We start from the raw sequence: 18,734 nt of genomic DNA, 5'->3' as shown, positions 1-18,734 counted from the left end.
GAAAAAAGTAAATACATTGCTAGACTTTGAACGTGGTTACGAGGTGCTGACAGTTACAATGCCTTTAACTTTTGGTTGTGAAATAATGAGAGAAACATCAAGAAAATGGTCTAATTTTGCTGAGATTTATGGGTTGTTAGTAAATCTGTGTCTGTTACACTTTTATACCGATAAAATCTAAACTTTATGCTGCAGAATGGTTTTGGTAGAGTAATAATAATTCTCTGGATTCTGTGATAGCCTTAGGATGTAAACATGAACTGAAATAGAAACCTTACTCTGAATATACACCAAAAGGCAATCAGTTAAGTTTTTAAAATATAAAATAACATTATTAATGCTCAGTAAACTTGTAGTACATTTGAGCACCTTTGGGATGCTCAGTAAACTTGTAGTACAGTTTGAACATCTCTGATTTGAGAATTTCTGAGAACTTTCAGATTGTTTCTAAATGCAAGTAGGGAACAATGTGATATGGAACTTGATTACTTTTCAAGATTTTATTTTTCTCTCGTAAATTCAGTGAGGTATGAATGGTGGGATTGGCGAGAACAACTTTACAGTGCTTACTGAATTCTGGATGTCTATTAAGCATAGTTATGGATAAATAGTAATGTTGCAGTAAAATGCCAATTTTGCCCAGAGGATTTTTCTGTTGTAAACTGAGCAGAGAAAGTAGCTGTAGTAGGAGGCATGGATATCAGGAGTAATTGGTGAAGATGCACAAAATACATGAAATTGAATAAAGTAAATGAAAGAAACCGTATGATTTACAAGTAAAACTTTTGCTATTGCAAACTGCAGTGTGCAGTTCTGTATCTTCACAGATAAAGTGTTAGAGATCACAGTTGTGTGCGACTCTGGAGATCGTTCTTGCTCTAAGCCACATCCAGGCTTGGTAGGGTGAGGGGCTTTATATCAAACTGGACTTCTCTTGATATTACCCCTTCTTTAGTTATTCTGTTTATCAGACAAGTAAAGTTCAGGTTGGGTTTTTGACACCACCTTCAGTGGTGTTTAACTGTACAGAATTGCTAATTAAAGCTGCTTTCCCAAGCGCCGTAGGAATCCCAGGGATTTGCCTAAATGATACTTTTACCTCAAACCATTTCACAAGGAGCTCTTTGCCAGTGAGATGCTGCTTTGTTTGTCTGTGGTCTTTCTTGAGATCCTCTTCTACTTTTTTGTGTATTTTTCATCTCTCACTGCTTTTGTGGGCATGTGGTTGTGGTTTTATACTCATGAAGACAGAGATCTGTAGATGGCCATGACTGCACAGAACACTGAAGCTTTTTGGGAATGTGATGAAGGTCATGGAGTTACCTACGTGTGTTTGGTATTCCTGATTGTGCCTTTGACACTCTTGCTTTTCTTCATCATAGGTTGAGTTTGCCAGATATTTCCAAGCAGCTTCTGTTCCCCAAGGCAGTCCATCACGGCTGACCGGATAACTGGCCACTGGATCGATGAAGAGGAATTCACTGAGATGACATAGGGAGGGGTGTCAAGGACAATGGTGCAGAAAAAGAAGATCTGCCCTCGGTTACTCGACTACCTTGTGATCATTGGAGCCAGGTAATGTAAAAAAGTCTCAGCACCACTGTTGCCTGGGTGGTGGAGTGGGGATAAACAGCCTAGCATCCATTGATGAAGCCTTGCTTGGTGTTGTCTGGAACGCGTGCGTAATGCTACCGTAACAGGAGCATCTGCTTGGGCTAGAGCACTGTTTGAAAGACACTAGTGCAGCCCAAGGTTTTTAATTTGCGGTCTTCAGGCTCCTTTTCAAGGGTCTGCAAAGGGTGACTAGGAATAGCCAATTTGTATATCATAGAATCACAGAATGGTTTGGGTTGGAAGGGACCTTAAAGCTCATCCAGTTCCAACCCCCCTGCCAGCAGCAGGGACACCTTCCACTAGACCAGGTTGCTCAAAGCCTCATCCAACCTGGCCTTGAACACTTCCAGGGAGGAGCAGCCACAGCTTCTCTGGGCAACCTGGGACACTGTCTCACTGCCCTCACAGGGAAGAATTTCTTCCTCAGCTCCCATCTAAACCTGCCCTCTTCCAGTTTAAAGCCATTTCCCCTTGTTCTGTCACTACCTACCTTTGTAAAAAGTCCCTCCCCAGCTTTCTTGTAGGCCCCTTAGGTACTGGGAGGCCACTAGAAGGTCTCCCTGGAGCCTTCTCTTCTCCAGGCTGAACAGCTCCAGCTCTCAGTATGACTCTTAGCCTATATACCTGAAGTACTTTGCTTCCACTGGCATCAGGCTAGAGGGATTTGCAGATTGAAAATACTGAAAACCACGTGTAGGTAAATACTAGTTTGTGCTACTTTTCCAGCTTTTGATGTGTAGTCTGTAAACTCAGTTTCAAAAAACAAAAAAAAGAATCTGGAACTTTCCTACTTGGCTGTTTCTCCCTCTAATACTCACTTATCCTCATAGGAATGACATGAATGCTTTCTTTTTTTAAAGTCTTATTAACTATCAATAGATAACATGTTATGCTTGTTTACTTAAAGCAAATATGAAATGGGGGGTTGATACGTGTGTGCTCTTTGTCAAATACACAGGTACTCAGTAAATGTTATTTTTCTTTATTCAAAGTTTATGCGGTAACTTTCTGCCAATCTGTTTGATGGGTGTATTCCAAAGTCCATTTTACTTTCATTTCTAAATATCAGTGGTTTATGTTCATCAGCCTGGTGCTTTACCTCTCGCTTTCTTTTCGGAATACTTTGAGTGCAATATTTAAATAGGCTAAGTGGAGCAAATGACATAATCCTAAGTAATAATTATTTTTATTATTGTATTTTATGGACCAAATAATTTAATGGTTTAATTAACTCTTATTGTCTCTAGGAGAAAAAAACCCAAGTTTTCCATATGAGTGTCATCGACTAGGAAAAGAAGGAGGAAGAAATATTAACTGCTTCCTCCAGTGATGCTTTCAGTGCCTGATGTTCTCACTTAAAAATTTGCTAGCCTGGCTTCTGGCCTCCTGCAGTTCTCTGGCCTTTTGCTGGGCGGCAGGAGCCACACAGCTAATGCTCACAGGTCTCTTGTCTCATTAGATGCTTCAGCAAACGTCTGTGGTAAGAGATGGAGCTGACTGAAGCAGCTCCTACTGCAAAGTCCTTAGGAGCTCCATGTGGCCTTTACCATTACATCTCGTTCACCATGCAATGCTTTTTGGAAGTATTCCCTTTTATTAGATGCAGATTTTATAGATGTCTGTCTTTGTAGCTAATATTACTGCAAAGGCCTGAGCTGATGATATATGCACTGGTACTTTGTTGCTGACATTTTTTTAAACCATTTACTGCCAAATAGACTCTCTAAACAGTACCAGCATTATCTGACATTTCTTCTTCAGCAGATGATGCATTAATTGTGTGCACTAATATATAAATCTTGTTAGGCTTTCTTTTTGCTTTTTGTACAGTGTTTCAATACTTAACTCTACAGGCAGTGTAAATTTGTTACTAGTTTATGCTTTATTACTAAAGCATTTCTTTAATAAATTATGAGTTTGGGAGATTTAGTCAGCAGAGCTATTTACACTAGTGATTTTCTTTTGTGAATTATGAACATTCTATTACTGCTTGTTTGGGTTTTCTCACCTCTCAGATAAGAGAAAAGCAAGAGTGGTTTGTATTTTGAAATGGGCAAATGTGAAGTATCGAGGTGAGAAAATGTCTTAAATGATATCCCATGGGAGACTGATGGTGGAGCCAGGTCTCCCACATCCCAATTAGTGAACATGATACTAAATGCTAATTACTTCTGAAAATGGTGAGAAATTAGAATTTATAGCAAAGGAGTCAAACCAAAGAGAGGTTGTTCTGGGGACATATTTGTCTTCCTTCCCTATGCAGATCTCCTACTATTTCTCTGCCAGTTATTCAGTAATTTTCATGGAAGAGTAGTGGTAGGAAAATAGTTAATACCTGGAAGGAATTTGTTCTTCTGGTGGAAAATTAGGAATAAACAGTATTGCCTTTCTGTCTTTGTGTTTCTTTAGTGACCTGTGGTACAGAGGTTGGTGAGCCACAGTGTTAAATACATCTGAATATTTGAAATGAATGTTACTACCCAGCTTTTGTAGTAACTTACACTTCAAATCCAACTTGAAAATCAAACACAGAAATATATATATCCACGGTTGCTGGAACTTTTTAATGAAAATTTTACAGGATGAGATTTGTATCATTCCACCATTTATCCCAGTTCTTTCCTAGTAAATTCTCGTTTTTCCCACTTAGGAATTGATACTGGATTTTCTCATTTAATTTTTCATCTTGTTCATAAATGTCTGAAATCCAGGGGGTTTTCCTCTGACCGTATATTTGGAGAGGGACAATGTATTTCCTACCCAAGTGTTGCCTAGAGACCCGTGTGGTTAAATTCATTTTGGAAATCAAAGTCAGGGAAACATGACAGTACGATGTCCTCCTGGGAGCAACATGCTCCTGGAAGTCTTCTTCTCAGTCAGATTTGGACAGGCTCCTTGATAATGATGGTGTAGGCTCTTTTATTTAACCTTTCTGCAGCTGTGGCCTTGTGCTAGTGATAGAGCGTTGTGTCTAGAGACTGAGAAGCTGCTCTTTCCTTGGGTAGTAGGGGAGAGAAGAAACAAAGATGAAGCTGAGCCCACAAGCTCTTGATATGTTAATTGGGAGATGCCAAAGGTTTTTATTGGCGTTAGCCAACTAAGTATGGGTTTTTTGTTTGCTTTTTTTGTAGGCAGCCAAGTAGCGACAGTGTTGCTCAGACTCCTGAACTGCTGCGACGTTACCCTCTAGAAGACCATGTGGACTTTCCTCTGCCACCTGATGTTGTATTCTTCTGCCAGCCAGAAGGATGCCTGAGCGTGCGGCAAAAACGCATGAGCTTCCGTGATGACACTTCCTTTGTCTTCACGCTGACAGACAAGGATACAGGTGTCATTCGCTATGGAATCTGCGTCAACTTCTACCGCTCCTTCCAGAAGCGCGTACCCAAGGAGAAGGGAGAAGGAGCAGGGGGGCATCGAGCACGAGAGGGACAGAAAATCCCCAAGTCTGGGGATGCATCTGCACCTCAAGAGGAAGCGGCCACCGAGAATTCGGAGAGCGGATCTTCGCTGCAGGCTCCAAGTACAGAGTCCACCCCAGATGTGAATCGGTCACCGCGCAGTAAGCGTCCGGCCAAGGGCAGCCATCGCTCTCGGAACAGCACCCTGACTTCTCTGTGCATCCTTAGTCATTATCCCTTCTTCTCCACCTTCCGTGAGTGTCTGTACACCCTCAAGAGACTTGTGGACTGCTGTAGTGAGAGATTGTTGGGCAAGAAGTTGGGGATTCCTCGTGGGGTGCAGAGGTATGTTGAGAGGGAAGAAAGAACTTTTTCCTCCCGTTGTTTGTGCCCAGGGCTGCAATTGTCTGCATGGCAAATTGTGGCTCCAGGTGCGGTGGCAGAAGCAGCCAGACACCAATGGTTGACCTTTTTGTTGTTTTAACCCAGGATCACAGTAAGAAAAGTAAATTTTTCTGATGATTTCTTTAGAACTTCTCTGTCTGATTCTGTCACCTGGTATGATTCTCATTTTTGATACACCTAAGGAGGCTCTATCCTGCTAACAACTGACTGCACGTGATCTTTTCTGATGCTGTTACTGTTGCTTTGGTGTAGAAGCTCCGTGGCAGTGTACATCAGGAGTGATTCTTTGGCAAATTAGAAACAGCCAAGAAATAACAGAGAGAATTTCCACTTGGGGCATGAGGGAAATGGTGAAAGTGTGCTTAATGAGCTTATGAAACAATCTGAACCTCGGCGTGGGAGAGAAAAGACTAGAGAAGCAGGAACGGCTGAAAGAGATCAAAGTACAATATTTGAAAGGGAGAGGGAGGAGAGGTAGAAAACAAAGGAGTTGTTTAGGAAGCATATGGGGATGGGGGTTGGTGACAGCAAATTAACAGGAACTTGGAGTATTTTTAGTGTAATGTAGTAATCCTGCATAGCTGCTATTATCTTGTTGGGTATGTAACTAAAGCTGTTGCACTGTAGGGTACAGAAAGAACAATGTCTTTATGTATATCAGCCATGGATGTATATCTGTGCTGTTGTGCCTGACATCTGCATTCCAGGATGATATTTTTCTTTCCAATATATTAACTGAAAAGAGAAAATATAAAATGAATCTCTGGAGAAGGAAGAGATTATCTCAATAGTAAGAGGGATGGGGCTGTGAGATAGCTCATAATGTGAATTAAGTAGCTTGGTACACTCCAAATTAAACTTATCAAAAGCAAGAAATGACAGGGCATCTATCATTTTCATCTTTATAAGCTCTTTACTTTCTGCATGAAAGGGGCAATCTGTTCCATTCACAGAGCAGTAGCCTACTTCTTGGGTTACTGCCCTGGAATAGTTCTAGGAGAGTGTTCTGGGCTTATGACTGATCCTGCATTAGCAAATTTATCACCTGAATCCACTGATTGTTGAGAAAAAAATGATTCTGTCAGAACAAAACCTTTTTTGTTTTGTAATGGAAGTATCACAGAATCACAGAATGGTGGGGTTGGAAAGGGACCTCGGGAGATCATTTAGTCCAACCCCTCTGCCAAAGCAGGTTCCCTACAGCAGGTTGCACAGGAAAGTGTCCAGGTGGGGTATTAAGGGAGCTTATTTTATCACTTGATTTAGTCTGATAATTACTGAGGCAGAAAAAAGCTAAATTTAATGATTTTCCTCAACTCTGTGAGCTCATCTGATTTTTGAAAAGAGTGCTGAAGTATTCCAGTGTTTGAATGACATGTGGTATTTGAAAAATACTCTCATGGGGCATAATTCTTAACGAGAAGAACTGAGTGACAGGTGAGGAGGGCAAGAGAAGGAATACTGAGCATACATCTCCGGGAAGAGTAAAGCGGCAGGTTTGAATTACCATGTGGTTTGCAAGCTGTGACCTGGAAAAGTGGACTAGTTTTGAAGTGGTGGCAGAATAAAGGTGAAACTGAATCCTTACAGCTTGCAGAAAGATCTAATGTCCTGTACATTACAAGCAGCTGAAGGAAGAGTGGAGGATGAGAAGCATCAGCAGTTTCTGAGAGGTGTATAATCTCAAATTGCCCTTCTTTTGATCCCTCCAAATTTCTCTGATTTTTCTTCCTTTCTGAAGCCTCCAGTGTCATCATCTTTTTTCTTCTTTTTTTTCTTTTTTTGGGTTGTGAGCTGTAAGGTAGAGCCTCTAAGCTGAACCCATACCATTCCAAGGCATCTATTACAGTAACTGAATATATTTATCAGGCTGAAGTGTTTTGCAGAATGGCTACAGCAGCTTTGCAGCCTTCACTGTGCTACAACGTTATGGGCTGAAGAGGACAAGCCACTTTGCTTCCTTCCTCAGACCCTGTTTCAAGTTTTGAGGCTCTGAAGGCCCTGAGCAATACTGTATGTGCTTTTTGGCCAACCTGTCTGTGAGCTACAAGTTTGCAGATTGCTAGCTTAGAGCATGGAAAAATTGCCACCTTTTTTTTGCTAAGGTGCCTGAATGTTCTTTAGACAGCTTTCAGAAATTTATATTCTCAGCTGCAATGCATCCACTTCTGCCATGGGTTATTCAGCTCTTAAGAATGAAACAATGTGATTTAGGTTAGTTTGAAAAAGAGTATTTTATGCCAGAACATCTGGGAGATCTTGGTGGAGCGTATTTTTATTATCTCAAGTTTAGTTCCTGTTTTTGCAAAGGTTTGCAGGACTGCTGGAAGCAGAATCCTACAATTGATCTGCCACAATTCTGGACAGGCTATGAGAGAACCAACCCTATGTGCGTGCTGAATTTCAAGCACCAGGGTGATCTTCAGAGGTCTGGACCTAATTGAACCCTTTAAATGAGTGAACTCTCAGATGGAAGCGACATACTTGTGTTGATTTTTGCCACAGAAAGATTTATACATCCCCACAGTGGTTGTTTCAGTCAGCTTAGATCCCTACCTTCCATTCCTCTGTATGATCAAATGTTTGTGAGCTGCATCTTTTAATTCTTGGTAGATCTTCCCTTCCCCTGGAAGAGCCTTGTGGAATGGCTGTCCATCCAAGCTCTTGGAGTATTAACCTTGTTCTCCTTGTACAGGGACACAACGTGGCGGATTTTCACAGGCTCCCTCCTGGTAGAAGAAAAATCTAGTGCATTGCTACACAACTTGAGGGAGGTCGAGGCCTGGATATACCGGCTGCTCCGTTCACCGATGCCTGTTGCTGGTCAGAAGCGGGTGGATGTGGAAGTCTTGCCGCATGAGTTGCAGCCAGCTTTGACCTTTGCTCTTCCTGATCCATCTCGCTTCACCTTGGTGGATTTTCCATTACATCTGCCTTTGGAGTTGTTGGGAGTGGATGCCTGCCTGCAGGTGCTTACCTGCATCCTTCTGGAGCACAAGGTAAGAAGGGAAAAGTTGTTCTTTGGTAGGTACATAGGAGCCAGGGCAGGCTGGGTGTGTAGAACAGTTGTCTCCTGCACTGTCTGGAATCAGTTTGTCTGCAGGGGGAAGGAACAGCTCCTTCTGAGGTTCCTGTTTTGAGAAGTTTTGCTGTCACTCAAGAAGAGCACCCGAAGCTTGTTTTCAGACAGATTAATGGAGGCTCCTCCAGCTCACAGACATCAAATCAGAGGCCTGCAGGCTGTGATGGTTGTGTACGCCCGGCGGGAGGATTCAGAGGGAGTGATTGCTGCAGTGCTAACCTGAGTTTCTTTGGTTGCAGGTTGTGTTGCAGTCCAGAGACTATAATGCTCTCTCCATGTCTGTGATGGCCTTTGTGGCTATGATCTACCCACTAGAGTACATGTTCCCAGTCATCCCCCTGCTTCCCACCTGCATGGCCTCTGCAGAACAGGTACCTGTTTTTCCTTTATTGGTCTTTTGCAAAGGATGTTTCTGTGATGTCTGAAACTTACATAGGAATAGTCTTTATTTCCTTCCCTGCTGTTTTCTCAGGGATTGCAGCAAAGTCTGCCTTGCAAATAAAATTCTTTGAGCACCAGTAACTGTTTAAATCACAGGTAACACCACTTATTTAGGCTATCTTCAAAGCATGCTTAGTGAATAGTGTGATTCAAAGCGGTAGTTGGCCGTAGTTCCTAAGCAATGGACTGAAAAGCTGTAGATCCACAATATTATGATGAGTATTTACCTTCTACCCTCCCTGCAACTGAGTATGAAGGTTTGCTGGGGAGGGTCCAGAACAATATTTAAGGACGTTTGAGGGCTCTTGAATCAGGGTTTGGAAACTATTGCCTGCAGTTTGGTCTCCTCAAAAATAGGAAGTGTTGGGTTACTTCAGCTGGGCGCCTGGGTTTTGCCGATAGTCGTTTCTCTGCAGGAGCTCATTATTTTGCTTGGAAAGATGGAATTCAGGTCATCTTACTACTTCAGTGCTGTCCTGTATGCTGCAGGTTTGTGCTTGTACTGTCCCTTGGAGGTGACCGACTGTTCTAGATTTAAAGAATAAATCAGCCTCCCAAGCCACTGGTCTCAAGCTGCTACGTGCTTTATTGATCCAAACGTTTTCTCTCTGCTGATTCCTTTGTCAGAAACAATCTGAATTTCCACTTAGGTTTTCTATGTATGTTTGAAAAAATGCCTCTATTTCTCGTGCTTCCTAGAGATGTTACTGTTTTGAAACCAAATTGCCATTACAAGGGTGAGGGTAGAGCCATATTTACAATATTACATATTCACAGACTCAGTTTGTGTTGAGGGTGTATTCATCTGTGATTTGCTGTTTCTCTGGTTAGGCTCTTACTCTGAACATCTTTTTTCTTGGTCCACAATAGGCAAGGCAAGCTGTTAGATTAGCTGAGTTTTTTTCCAAAGAGCCATGTAAGTTACATCACTGGGAGGGGGAACAGAAGGCTGAAATTTATTTTCTTCTAGATGAAAATTGAAACTCTCTGAGCAGCAGCTTTCATTCTTCTTTTTTTTTTTAATTATTATTTTTTTATGAAATGTTATATTGTATGGAATTAATTATTTATTTATCAATACCTTGTGTGTTGTCTCTTCTGCTATAAACATATGTAGTTAATAAATAAATATTTGAGAAGAATATGATGATATCAAATGCAGATCTCATCCTTATTAAAGTCTGTCTTTCTCTCAGTTGCTTCTAGCCCCTACACCTTATATCATTGGTGTTCCAGCAAGTTTCTTCCTTTACAAACTGGATTTTAAAATGCCCGATGATGTATGGCTTATTGACCTGGATACCAATAGGGTAAGTGGTGCCCATCAGGACTTGTGGCTTTGTTTCCAGGGAACTGTGCACTTTCATCGGTGCACCCACAGAGAATTTAAGAATGCCTGGCCTCAGTCTGCCTTTGTCACTCCTCTCTTAAATTTTAGGATTCCATTCCTTGTTGTGTCTCAAGGTCTCCATTTCTTTTGCTCCTAAGGCATTCTTTTTCAGTTAATCCATCTGGCTATGTCATTAGAAGATAAATCTCTCTTCTTGAGAGAAGATAAAGCTTTCTTCTTGAGAAACTGTCACCCTGTCTCTTATAGCTCTACCTAAGAAAGCCAGTCCAGTAAGAGCCTTCCAGCAGCATTGGTTGTCATGATTCAAATGGGACCATGTATCCTGCTTTCTAATGGGGCATGAGCAAGGTTATTTCAAGGGAAATGTGTATAACATTTTCTACTTGATGGAAATCCCAAAGGATGAGTGTGGGTTCATTCAAACTTCTCTTTTTTATGGTAAATGATTGATTTACCATCCATTGTTTGTGGTATTCTGAACAATAATAACTGTAAAAAAGTGAAAATCAAAGTATCGGTGCAGGTGTCTCTGTGTGGGGGTTGTGTTGTAGGGGTTTTTTTAATTAATTAATTTACTTTATGACTTTTATTTCTCAGTCTCTGGAGTGGTGGAGATCCAGAACAGAATCTCCTGAAAATGACTACAACTGGGGAATTTTTAGTCTGTTGCTGTGTTTAATTCCAGGTGATTGTTCCCACAAATGCAGAATCTTTGCCAGCACTGCCAGAGCCAGAAGCTTCAGAACTGAAAAAGCATCTGAAACAGGTAATAAGCACTTTGAGGAAAGGACTCAAAGTAGAACTTAGCAGATGTAGTCTTGCACAGCTCTTGTGCTCCACTGGACAGGAATGCAAGTCAGCAAACAGAAAGCAAAATGTATTAAAAGCAGGTGTGTCTCCTGGCACATCAGATGGGTGTATCGGGCTGCTAGAATACTCTTGATCAAGAAAGTGCCCCTTGGTCAGTCATGGACAGGTCTGCTTCTCTGAATGTGGAGTTGGGCTACTCAATAGGGTGGCTGATTAAACAAAGTTCTGGGGGTGTCTTTTGAGCTCTCTGAGCTGTATGACTTTCTAACATTGTCTTCTCCTGACTAAACTGAATCCGAGACTTTCATCTTATTTCAGATCTCTCTGTAGTTTCTCCAAAGGCCTTCACTGTAATTTTTGTTATTTATTTCATTTTTTGCTGTCTCTGCTGCTTCCACCTTTGTAGGGGAAGCACAGGACTATGAATTTTCTGTCAGGCTGTTTAAGATGCCTCTTTCGTAGAGTTGACCAGTTAGAACATCCCCCATGTTAGAATACAACAGCATTTTGAGCTCGAAAAGCCATTATCAGTTGATACAGATGTTTAGTGGTAGGTATCCAGTTGCTGCTTTTCTGTCTTAATGGAGGGAGTTGATTTGGAAAAGTGAGTGGTCACTGAGGCTTATAACTGCAGTTAATTTCTTAGCCAGGTGAGGGAGAATTTGAAATGCTCCTGGACGCTACAGATGGTTCCTATTTCTTTAACTGTTGTTTGGGGATAACTTGATTCCAGTTGGTGCAGAAAGTTCCAGATTCCTCCTTACATTTGCCATGTGGGCTTTAAACTCTGACCTGATCCATCCAGCTGTGATCATCTTTGTTTCCCCTCCATTCACAGATCTGTGTGTGAGGTCTCAGTCTCTCCTCTCAGGTCCTGCTAAGCCATTAATCAGCTTGGGTCATCCTGGCTGATCGTGTCAAGCAGGTTTTATCTCTTTATTTCTGTTTTCTTTATGCACGCTGCATGCAGTATCTGAAGGTAAAGTGTGTTACTAATGTGATGAGGTCTGCTGTCTCTCTCTCCTCATAGACCAGGAGAGCAAAGTGTGTAACCTCTATGACACCCCCAGTACCTGCTGTCAGCACAGATGGAAGCGATGTTGTTGCTTGAAGTTTTGTTAGATCCACCTTCCCCCTGCTTCTGCCTCACCCCCTTGCAATTTCAGGCACTATTCAGCAAAATTTTTTCACTAAGGCCAAGTTGAATATCAGAAGAACTCATTGCAATTTCCTTGAAGATATATTTAAAATTCTCAAGAGTGTTCACCCAAATTCAGGTTACACCCCTGTGTATTCATGTAGCCATTATCATTAAGAGTTGACCATTGACAATGGAGAAGGAGCACTACTGGTTGCTGTACAAAGTAGAGAAGACTAAATTGTGGCCCATGTCACTAAGGTTAACAGCCTCGTGTGCCTTCGGGTCATGGTGTCAATGAATAAAATTCAGGATATCTGCTTTTAAACTGCATAGAAAGTTCTTAGCTGCAGCAGTAAGGACAGCAGCCTTTCCACTTTTTAAGGTGACCAGATGTGAATGTTTGGGGGTGGGGCAGTTAGACCTCTTTCCCAAGATGTGCCTATTTTGTGGTCCCTTTTATTTCCTCTCATTTGTGATATTTGGTAGTAATAGATATGTTTTTTTTTTCCTTCCATCTGTTTCTCTGTGGTCATGTGTTCGTCTTGGCTCTGATGGGCTGCTGGTGTTATCATATGATCTTCCATCTTGCCTCCAGTGTCTGGTTAGCATGACTGCAATCACTCAGAAACAGATGCTCACTCCTGACAACAAGGTTCTTTATTTTATTCTTTTCCTCTCAATTTTCCATTTTACCCTTTTCCTTTGGAGTTTTGGTTTTTGTTTTTGGTTGATGTATTTATTTACTTTTGAAATAAAAAGATGAAGGCTCAGTGGGCAAATGGGAGAAATGAGGAAGATTTAGGATAGGTCTGGGTGTCCAGGACTGATTTACCACTCGTGCTGCTCCAGTGCATTTCCCTGAAGATGTTATGAGGGTTGAACAGGATGGTAGCTTTATGGAGAGATGAAGACCTCATTCAAATAGGAAGTGGAGGTTTGCAGAGATACAGGCAGATGCCTGTGTAAACGTGTTTTCATGTTGTCCTGGGATATCAAACTCACTGGGTGAATGGGAAGGCAAGTTTCAAGGCCTCTAGGTCCCAGGATGTATTCAGATCACACATGGGAATAGCTCTCCAGTAAGTTGTACGCAGTGCCGTACTACTAGTGGTCCAATTTGGACTATTTGTTTTCATGTCATGAATGATCTAGCAAAGTGGACTTCCCTGCTACCCCTTGGCTGACTCCAGGACTGTTTCAGCATTGAGGAGATCATTTTGACAATCCACATGAAGGAGGGCCTGGAGATATTTGTTGACTCAGCGTAGGAGATGGTTTAAGATAAACTAATGGAGCATGCACAATTGTTGCAATTGCCTAGAGGGCAGGGTAGCTCTGATCTCTCCTTCCTTGAATAACTTTTCTTACTGAGTGTGTGCATAATGTTGTCCTTTGTTAGGCACTGGCCAGCATGAGTCTGAATACTCAGCCCATTCTTAATTTAGAGAAGTTCCATGAGGGGCAGGAGGTGCCACTGCTGCTGGGAAGACCGCAGAATGATTTGCAGTCTACTCCCTCCACAGAATTCAACCCTCTGATCTATGGAAATGATGTGGACTCTGTGGATGTGGCTACCAGGTGAGGCTGAACAGGAAAGTAGCATTGAGTCTTCGTAAAGTTTGCACTTGAAGGCAGCACAGACACTTCTGTGGGTCCTGTGGTAGAAGCAGCATCTTCCATGTTCTGCTGCAGGTCCTGCTTTGCATCAGGGTCAAAAAAGAACAGAAATTACAGTGTTCATCTCAGTTCTATTAACTGCATGAACATAACTGTATCTTGAGGAGCTGTTTTGTTTCTTGTGTTTTCCTATAGATCATCCACTTTACCTGGACTTAGTCTGATGTTGTATCCTAAGCTTAAATTACAAGCCTTGACCTACACAAAAAGCTGGAGACTTAGCTGTCACCTCAGCTAGTGAATATGAGGACGATGTCCCTCATTGGGTGGCTATTGGTGTTGAGGTGGTAAATTAAAACAAAATAATTTATTGGTGGTTACCATTCTTCAGAGGTTTGAAACGTTGCCTACTGCATACCTTTTAAAGGCTCTCTGTCTTCTTTTCTGTTGTGTTCTGTGTTTTTACCTGATACCTTGTCCTCTGTTTCTTTTTAGGGTTGCTATGGTGAGATTCTTCAACTCCCCAAATGTTTTGCAAGGTTTCCAGATGCATACTCGCACTCTTCGACTCTTCCCACGACCAGTGGTGGCCTTCCAGGCAAATTCTTTTCTTGCCTCTAGGCCGAAGCAAACACCTTTTGCAGATAAGCTTTCCAGGACACAGGCAGTAGAATACTTTGGAGAATGGTCACTCAACCCTACTAACTATGCTTTCCAAAGAATTCATAACAGTAAGTTCTGGTCTTGCCTTTCCTGCACTTGGATGTAATGCAGGAACTTAAAAAGCTGAGAGATTCTAAGGAAGGACTTAGTTTAACACCATATTTGCTGGGGAGAGAATCTAGTTTGAGGAACATTTTTTTTCTATTTTTATGTGTGTGCTCATGTGTTTCTAGTGAGTTAGCCCTGCTATTAGCTACTCACACCTCCAATTAATTTTACCTCTTGTTTTGTTTGCTGATGGAGAAGTCTTGTAGCTGCCTTAGAGTAGAGATGGTAGCAAGTCTTCCTTTGTGCAAGACTTAGCAGTGGGTATCCTCACTGTGAACGAAGCCTTTGACACCAATAGTTGAGTTTAATTAACTGTCTCCTTGTTTTTTGTGCAGACATGTTTGACCCAGCGCTGATTGGTGACAAACCGAAGTGGTACGCTCACCAGCTGCAGCCCATCCACTATCGTGTCTATGACAGTAACTCCCAGCTGGCTGAAGCACTGAATGTCCCAGTAGAGAAAGAAACAGATTCTGATCCCACTGATGACAGGTTAGTGGGGACCATGACCCTAGTCATATGATAGTTACTTCAGATTGCTGGGCCTCTCCTCCTGCTTCTCGTTTTCAACCTTTTCCGCTAACCTGCCAGGTTGCTGTTTCATTTCTTCTGTCTGGGCAGAATACTGACACTGAAGTAAATTGTCTCACTGCTCTGTCATCACAGCAAGCTCTCAACCCTTTGCTAGTGTCTTCTCAAGCCTTCATTTAATGTGATTCTCCATTTGTGTTTTCCTGTTTTCTTTTGCTACCTGTATGCCACTGGACTTTTGGTGTTTCCTCCCACCCTAATGCTTTTTCTTACATGCTCTTCTTTCTCTAGTTATTTCTATTGCAGTACTACAAGTACTCACACCCATATTACCACTCTTTCAAATCTCTACTCAGTGCACATAGTTGTGAGAAGCTTGTTAGTACTACCCACTGCTTGAGACCTTGTGTGTTCAGTAAAGTGAGAGTAAACTTTGTTTTATAGTATTTTTGGTCATATTTCCCAGAGTTTTGCATTTAATTTTATTATTCTTCATTCTCTGCTGGCCTGTGAGATCTTTCAGGCTGCATCTTCAGTGTTCTACGCAGCACGAGTGGTCCTGACAGAGTGGGATTTATCATCAGTATAAAAAAGGAATGTTTTTACTTAAGATTTCCAGTTCCCTTCAAGTCATCCCACACACACAGAATTAATACACTATTCCCTGCTCACTTATGCTTGACCTGGTTAACTTGCTGAGAGCCTTTAAATGTCTTCCCATATTGTCTCTTCATGTACCTCAGAGTTATTTCATTTGTTCTGACCTTTCATGAATCTGGCTTCTGACTCTTGCCAGAAATTTGTTTGTAGAGACTATAATATCATGAGATTTTTAAAAGGCCCATGAAAACAGTGCTGATTCATGTCTTTGAAACATCGGGCTCTGCTATGGCTGTTATGCTGCCACTCATCTTTTTCTCACCTCTTGTGGCAGTGGCAGTGACAGTGTCGACTATGATGACTCAAGTTCCTCCTACTCCTCCCTTGGTGACTTTGTCAGTGAGATGATGAAATGTGACATTAATGGTGATACCCCAAGTGAGTAACTTTGAGCTTTACTTTCACAAGGTACACACAGGTTCCTCTTCTGTGCTCATCTGCACTGTGGGGAAAAATGCCTCCCCTAAGTCCTTGAATCAGAGCAAAGTATTGTTCCACTGTGCTCTTACTCTGAGGGAAAAGTGTCCTCTGTATTTCTTCTCCAGTAGCCAGTGGTAGGGTGAGAAACATTTCTCCTGCTTATAAACAGTGCCCTCCAAAGGACACTGGGAGGAGGAAGAACAGAAATAGGTGCTGCTGAGCAAAACTGTCTCACTAGGTCTGGAAACAACCTGCTGCTGCCTGTAGATACTGTGGAATATGGGCAGCAGAGTACAAGCTTTCTCCTGGCCCCCCATATTGGTTCTCAGTGCTGGCTTTAATGAGTCACTCTGTCCTGGTGGGGACAGGGAAATGAATTCTTTGTGGCTTATATGGAGGCTGCAGCAATAGCCTCTTTTGTGAGAGTGGGAAACTCTCACTTTCTTCAGTAAACTACATCTGGGAACGCCAACACATTTCCTGTGTCCCAAGGACAAGAGGTAATAATCATAAGTTGCAACAAAAGAAATTCTGCTTGGACACGAGGAGAAGATCTCCATGGTTAGTGCAGTTAAACAGGTTCCCAGGATCACAGTAGAATGGCAAGTTTTGGAGACTTTCAAAACTCAGTGGGACAAGGCCCTGAGCCAACCTGCTTTAATTTTGACATTACCCCTGCTTTGAGCAGGGACTTGGAGTAGATGACCTCCAAAAACCCTTTACAACCTAAATTTTTATGCAAGTTTACTGAGCAGTCCTTGTCTGCTAGGGATCTTTAGTTAGATGGGCAGAAAGCTGAGGAAGGCAGTGTTCTTTAATGCAAAATGATGTGTTTGCAGATGTTGACCCCCTGACTCATGCAGCCCTTGGTGATGCTAGTGAAGTGGAATTTGATGATTTTCAAGAATATTCAGGGGATCTGGATGAACAGGCCATGGACAGTGAAAACTCCCAAGAGAACAACCAGCCTCGTTCAAGTTCCAGTACTACAGCCAGTAGCAGCCCCAGCACTGTCATCCATGGAGCGAATCATGTGTGTACTGAGATGAGTTCAGCCCCAAGATCAGCATATTAGGGTAGAAAGAATGGGAAAATGCACGTGGTTCTTTCTGAGGAGGGCAGAAGCTCATAGGACTGTGAAACCATGCCCAGATTAAATTGCATGCTCTATCTGGGCTTGCTGAGCAAGGTGGAGTTTACTGGTACCCTCTTATGCTGGGACAGAGCATTCCTGTACATAAAAGCTCTTGTGCATTGAAAAAAGCAGCATTAACAGAGAGCAGTGGTTTGGACTGCAGGAATTGCTTTTACAGAGTCTGGAATGACCTGATGTGTTAGAGAAACAAGGAGTGGGGTGGGGTTGGATCAGGAAACTCATGAATCTGTGGTCGTTTAGGAGGAATGGGAGTTGCTTGCTTAACCACAAAGCAGGGTAATGGAGAGCCATTATCCTGAGCTAACACTTGCCAGTAAGATCTGTTTTACAGGGGAGTAAGTCCCTAGAATGATGCACAAATACTGCAGCAGATATAAAATCCTAGATTAGAGCCACGAGTAGTGGGGATGGGGTTGGGGTTGGGGTCCAGTAACAAACAGCAAGGACCCTGCAGACTTCCTAGTGTGAAATAATTGTTCTTGTCCTGCCCTTCAGTTGTATGTAATGCAAATTAGCGAACAGATCAATGATTTGACTGGTCCACAGGAGTCAGCAGATTCAGCAGAAATGGAAGAGAAGTTGGTTGCTGGATTTTCAAACCACCTCCCTTCCTTGCCACTGCAACCAAATTTTCCTAAGATAAGCTTGGATCGTCGTGAGAGTGACAGCGCGACCGGCAGCATGAGCTCCTCAGAAGGGGTGGTGAGGAAGCGAGAGTATGACAACCCCTACTTCGAACCACAGTATGGTTTTCCTACGGAGGATGAAGATGATGAGCAGGAAGAAAGCTACACCCCAAGATTTAACCAGAATCTCAATGGAAGCAGGTGAGTCCTTCTTGTCTCCTGCCCTTCTGTACAGCACTGTTGGGATTTCCATTTGCTTCATGTAGTATAACAGTCGTTTGTTCAAATGGCTTTTGCACCTGAAGTGTGTTGTTGATCACTTCCATTTAATATTGAAATTCTCTAAACCCTTCTGGTTTGAGTAGAGGCACTTGCTCAGTTCCCTCAGTTCCTTGTTTTTATGTAGGCAGTAGGAGCTAAGAGCTAAGGGAATTACCACTTCTTCCTAGAAACTGGTGATATGGTCACCTACTGATTTCTGGAAACCTTTAAATGATTTTTTAGGGGTTTTTTGGGTTTTTTTTAATGAAGCTTTGTCTTTTGGGGGAAGATACTATAATGATTGATGACATTGGGTTTTATGTAGTGCTCTTTCACCCCCAAATCCACCAATGCCCTTTTGCAGACAAGTTTTCAGCATTCGTGGAAAGGTAATAAAACCTGAATGCAAAGATGCTTCAATTATTTTTTTATATATATATATATAAA

The 18,734-nt window shown here is 42.2% G+C and overlaps 1 protein-coding gene across 1 annotated transcript in view; it reads left to right on the top strand.

Annotated features, from left to right (window-relative positions):
- Positions 1 to 1,380: 1,380 nt before the first annotated feature.
- Positions 1,381 to 18,734, top strand: part of LOC104526567 (MAP kinase-activating death domain protein) — a 22,930-nt gene continuing 5,576 nt past the window's right edge. Inside the window, exons 1-13 of the mRNA XM_029085462.1 lie at positions 1,381 to 1,575; positions 4,746 to 5,360; positions 8,116 to 8,419; positions 8,742 to 8,873; positions 10,140 to 10,253; positions 10,980 to 11,060; positions 12,841 to 12,897; positions 13,645 to 13,823; positions 14,358 to 14,593; positions 14,969 to 15,125; positions 16,099 to 16,202; positions 17,084 to 17,277; positions 17,896 to 18,227. Coding sequence (XP_028941295.1) covers positions 1,514 to 1,575; positions 4,746 to 5,360; positions 8,116 to 8,419; positions 8,742 to 8,873; positions 10,140 to 10,253; positions 10,980 to 11,060; positions 12,841 to 12,897; positions 13,645 to 13,823; positions 14,358 to 14,593; positions 14,969 to 15,125; positions 16,099 to 16,202; positions 17,084 to 17,277; positions 17,896 to 18,227 — 2,567 coding nt within the window. The 5' untranslated portion in view covers positions 1,381 to 1,513. The remainder of the gene's footprint in view (positions 1,576 to 4,745; positions 5,361 to 8,115; positions 8,420 to 8,741; positions 8,874 to 10,139; positions 10,254 to 10,979; positions 11,061 to 12,840; positions 12,898 to 13,644; positions 13,824 to 14,357; positions 14,594 to 14,968; positions 15,126 to 16,098; positions 16,203 to 17,083; positions 17,278 to 17,895; positions 18,228 to 18,734) is intronic.

The sequence above is a fragment of the Antrostomus carolinensis genome, unplaced genomic scaffold (assembly GCF_000700745.2).
Source record: "Antrostomus carolinensis isolate BGI_N321 unplaced genomic scaffold, ASM70074v2 scaffold35886, whole genome shotgun sequence".
NCBI classification, from domain to species: Eukaryota; Metazoa; Chordata; class Aves; order Caprimulgiformes; family Caprimulgidae; genus Antrostomus; species Antrostomus carolinensis.
This window is presented reverse-complemented; position numbering and strand designations above follow the sequence as displayed.